General features: G+C 49.2%; 2 protein-coding genes across 2 annotated transcripts in view; one reads left to right on the top strand and one right to left on the bottom strand.

Annotated features, from left to right (window-relative positions):
• Window positions 1-846: 846 nt before the first annotated feature.
• Window positions 847-1,281, top strand: H257_18943 (hypothetical protein; the record flags this gene model as incomplete). The annotated part of the gene is made up of 2 exons (XM_009848090.1): window positions 847-933; window positions 970-1,281. 2 exons carry the CDS (start codon window positions 847-849, stop codon window positions 1,279-1,281), a joined length of 399 nt encoding a protein of 132 aa, XP_009846392.1.
• Window positions 1,282-2,110: 829 nt separating this feature from the next.
• The window catches only part of H257_18942 (hypothetical protein), a gene marked incomplete at both ends in the record, with an annotated part of 2,700 nt that continues 1,469 nt past the window's right edge, over window positions 2,111-3,341 (bottom strand). Inside the window, 4 exons of the mRNA XM_009848089.1 lie at window positions 2,111-2,374; window positions 2,460-3,048; window positions 3,094-3,193; window positions 3,276-3,337. Of these exons, the coding sequence (XP_009846391.1) occupies window positions 2,111-2,374; window positions 2,460-3,048; window positions 3,094-3,193; window positions 3,276-3,337 (1,015 nt within the window). The remainder of the gene's footprint in view (window positions 2,375-2,459; window positions 3,049-3,093; window positions 3,194-3,275; window positions 3,338-3,341) is intronic.

Below are 3,341 nucleotides of genomic sequence, written 5' to 3'. Positions count from 1 at the left end.
ATTTGATGTTGGCGGCACTGAGGAGCTTGTGCTCCTCACAACTCGATTGACACCCCAACGCACCAACGCACCAACGCACTGAGCCTTTGTTCATTGTGTACTACATTTCTTTCGTGTTTGTTTCCTTCATTGTGTTCACTCGTTTACCTGACACTCGGAAAACCAGCTAGAAATTCCTTTGGAGTCCAATCAAACTGAAGCAAACCCATACGATCCATAGAATCACCTCTAATTAGAGCATGGAATTACTACGGTAGTACTAAAAAGAGTGGTACGTTTGGTGCTTCGTTTTACTAACTGTAAAACGAAGCTGGACTCAACCTAATACTGTATGTACTGCGTGAACGCAATGCTCCGTTTCCCTCGAAATCAGTGCCAAAATGTCCGCCTTGATTGACCCTATCGTGTGGCGCTTACATGGAGCAAAACGGACAAAAAGTAGCCAACTTAGAGCAGGAAAACCGATTTGATTTCATTAAGCCCATTTGTAGTTCAAAACAATCTCCGATATGCCTCAACCTGTTGCAACGAAAAGGAACTTGACACCGCAAGAACGCCGCGATATCTCCCACCACCTCTTACGCTTAGTGTCAACCAGTGGGAAGCTTCCGCACGGGTCCTACCAGCGTGTGGCGGCAATGTTTGGTTGCAACTGGCAGACGTTTGCGCGTTTGTGGCGACGTGCTGAGTTTGACCCAAAATCAAACACGCTGTGCCAAGACGTATCGAGTCGTATCAAGGGAGAGAATTCACGGACCTAGTACGTCTCAAGTGGGCCAATGGATTCGTGAATGCGAGTCTTGTTGTCGACGACATGATGAACTACATTGATGGGAATGGTTCTACATGACCCGTGTGAAGAAAACATTGTACCTTCTTCCGGGCGAAATCCCACCTCACCGCAATACCAAATCCAACCGATTCATCACCAAAGTGATGTTCATATCGGCTGTCGCGCGTCCTCGCTAGAATAACTCCAAGAACGAATGGTTTGACGGGAAGATTGGGACATGGCACTTTACCGACACCGTTCCGGCGCAACATTCAAGCCGCAACCGACGAAGTGGAGCACTTGTCACGATCCCCAAGACTGTGACCCGGGAGGCTTACCGGAATATGCTTGTCAACAACGTCTTACCTGCGATCAAGGCAAAGTGGCCACAGAACACTAATACTCGTGTGTACCTGCAGTACGACAACGCGCGGCCTCATGTCCTTACGTCCGACAAAGTTGTCATGGCTGCGTGCAGGTATGCCAACCTCCCAATTCACCTGATCTAAATGTGTTATCCCAAACAATAATTGTTGACGTCATCATGGTCACCAGCCCCAGCATTCTTTCACCAGAACTACTACATAGTACGTACTACGTAGTACTACTGTACGTAGTAGTAGATGATTTACGTAATCTGTCTTTATATAACACAGAGCTTTACTACATTGTGAGTTTTTATACTTAATATTTATAGTTAACAATGTAAATCAACCGCCCATGCGTTGGTTGTAGAAGCAAACGCCTTGGCATACCCGACCCCCTTGAAACTACACACAAAGAGTTTTAAAAAACTGTATTAACTGCATGTTAATACACAATTTATTATTGGAGTACCAATCACACAAATCTATCTTAACAAAAAACTCCTTCGACTGATACAGCGGCAACTTCATGGCAACGTTTGTCACCCCTATTCTCAAAGCGTGAATATTAGTGTCCGAGCGACCGCACATAATCGGAACTTACCAATTTCCAGTTGCACTTGATGCCCCCCCCTTGCAGCGCGTTGTGCTAAACTTGCTCAATGCCATGTTAGCACCCCAACGACGTTCGAACTCTTCAACGCTTTGATCACAATGATCTCGAAGGCATGACAACGCAGGCTTGATAGATTGACCAAGAAATGCACGAAGCCCATTTGTGTACTCCACGCTTGGTAGTGAAAGGCACCGATCATAGATTACCTGAAATGCAGTCAATTTCTGTGCAGACGTTAACATTTTTGCCAATGCTCGCCGTTCGCCGGTAAGGTCAAATAACCCGCCTCGCGTTTGTTTGGTGTTTTGGTTGTGATCGTCAAGTCGGTGTCGCTTCTTGGGTCGAGTTGAAGATTTGTCAACATCTTGTCCATAGGGCGCTGGCTGGATCAACGAGCTTGACGTGGTGTGCAGGTCGTTGGGCGTTTGACTCGTTTCTGTCGCGGATAAGTGCATTGAGGGGGGTGGGGGCGGGGGCTCTGTGCAGAGCGATGACGTTAATACGCCAGGGGGTTTTGAGGGGGGTGGGGGCGGGGGCTCTGTGCAGAGCGATGACGTGAATACGCCAGAGTGCAGCGATATGGTTGGTGGTGCTGTGTACAGTGATGATGATGGACGGACACTACGTAGTGGTGATGTGATTGAGAAGAGGCAGATGGTATAGCCTGAGGCGACAACACTTGACTCTGTGATGGGGATGTAGATACTGTGCGTAGTGATGAAGACATAAGGACAAACGGCAGTAAGGGAAGTGGAGGGACTGCATGGAGCGACGAAGATGGTGGGACGAAGGCTTTTGGATGGGCTTTTGGATGGGCTTCGGACGATAACTCGGGTGGGAGGACTGAAGTGATGAGTTCGGTTGCATCGCTGTCGAGGTCGGTTGGGACCAGTGTTGGAGACGTAGGGACCAGTGTTGGAGACGTAGGGACTGCGTAACCCTCGATTACGCAAGGCGTTGCAGGGCCTGTGTGGTACTTCGAAAGGAGTTGCACAAGCCGCCTCACCTCGGTAGCGCAACCACACGCCTTCACTTCAACCTGTCGTTGGATGTCGTTGATCTCAGACTTCAAATCCCAGCCTTGAACGTTTTTCATACATGCATTGGCGACATGCATGGGGGAGTCGGTGTCGGCCTTGTTCAGTAGTCCGGCATTGATCATGTCTTTGATGAACTTGCACGCAAGCACGGCCATTGGTTCGGTTGAGGAATACACATTCACGCCCGCCGCTGCCTGCAGGTTGGATACGAAAACCGCTCGCCATTTTGGGACGTACTGCAAAATGCTCTTGTCGCTAGGGTGATTTGATTTGACATCACCTTAGACATCAATTAAGTACCGTTGATTCTTCGCAATTTCGAGAAGGGACTGTGCGTCTTGCTTGTACCGACCGGCCATCTCCAGCGACTTGTGCCGCGATGCCTGCTGCATGTCAACGTCTGAGGCTCCACCCCATGTCGCAAGGAGCCAACCCGTCTTGCGGAGCCAATGCGTGGCAAATGGCCCTTGTCGTCCAGTTACCTTGGTGCAGACGTTCCGGCACTTGGTTTGGAACGTTGCTGGTGGATAGCACTTGGTGGCATCTTT

This window comes from Aphanomyces astaci (genome assembly GCF_000520075.1).
Source record: "Aphanomyces astaci strain APO3 unplaced genomic scaffold supercont1.276, whole genome shotgun sequence".
Taxonomy (NCBI): domain Eukaryota; phylum Oomycota; class Saprolegniomycetes; order Saprolegniales; family Verrucalvaceae; genus Aphanomyces; species Aphanomyces astaci.
This window is presented reverse-complemented; position numbering and strand designations above follow the sequence as displayed.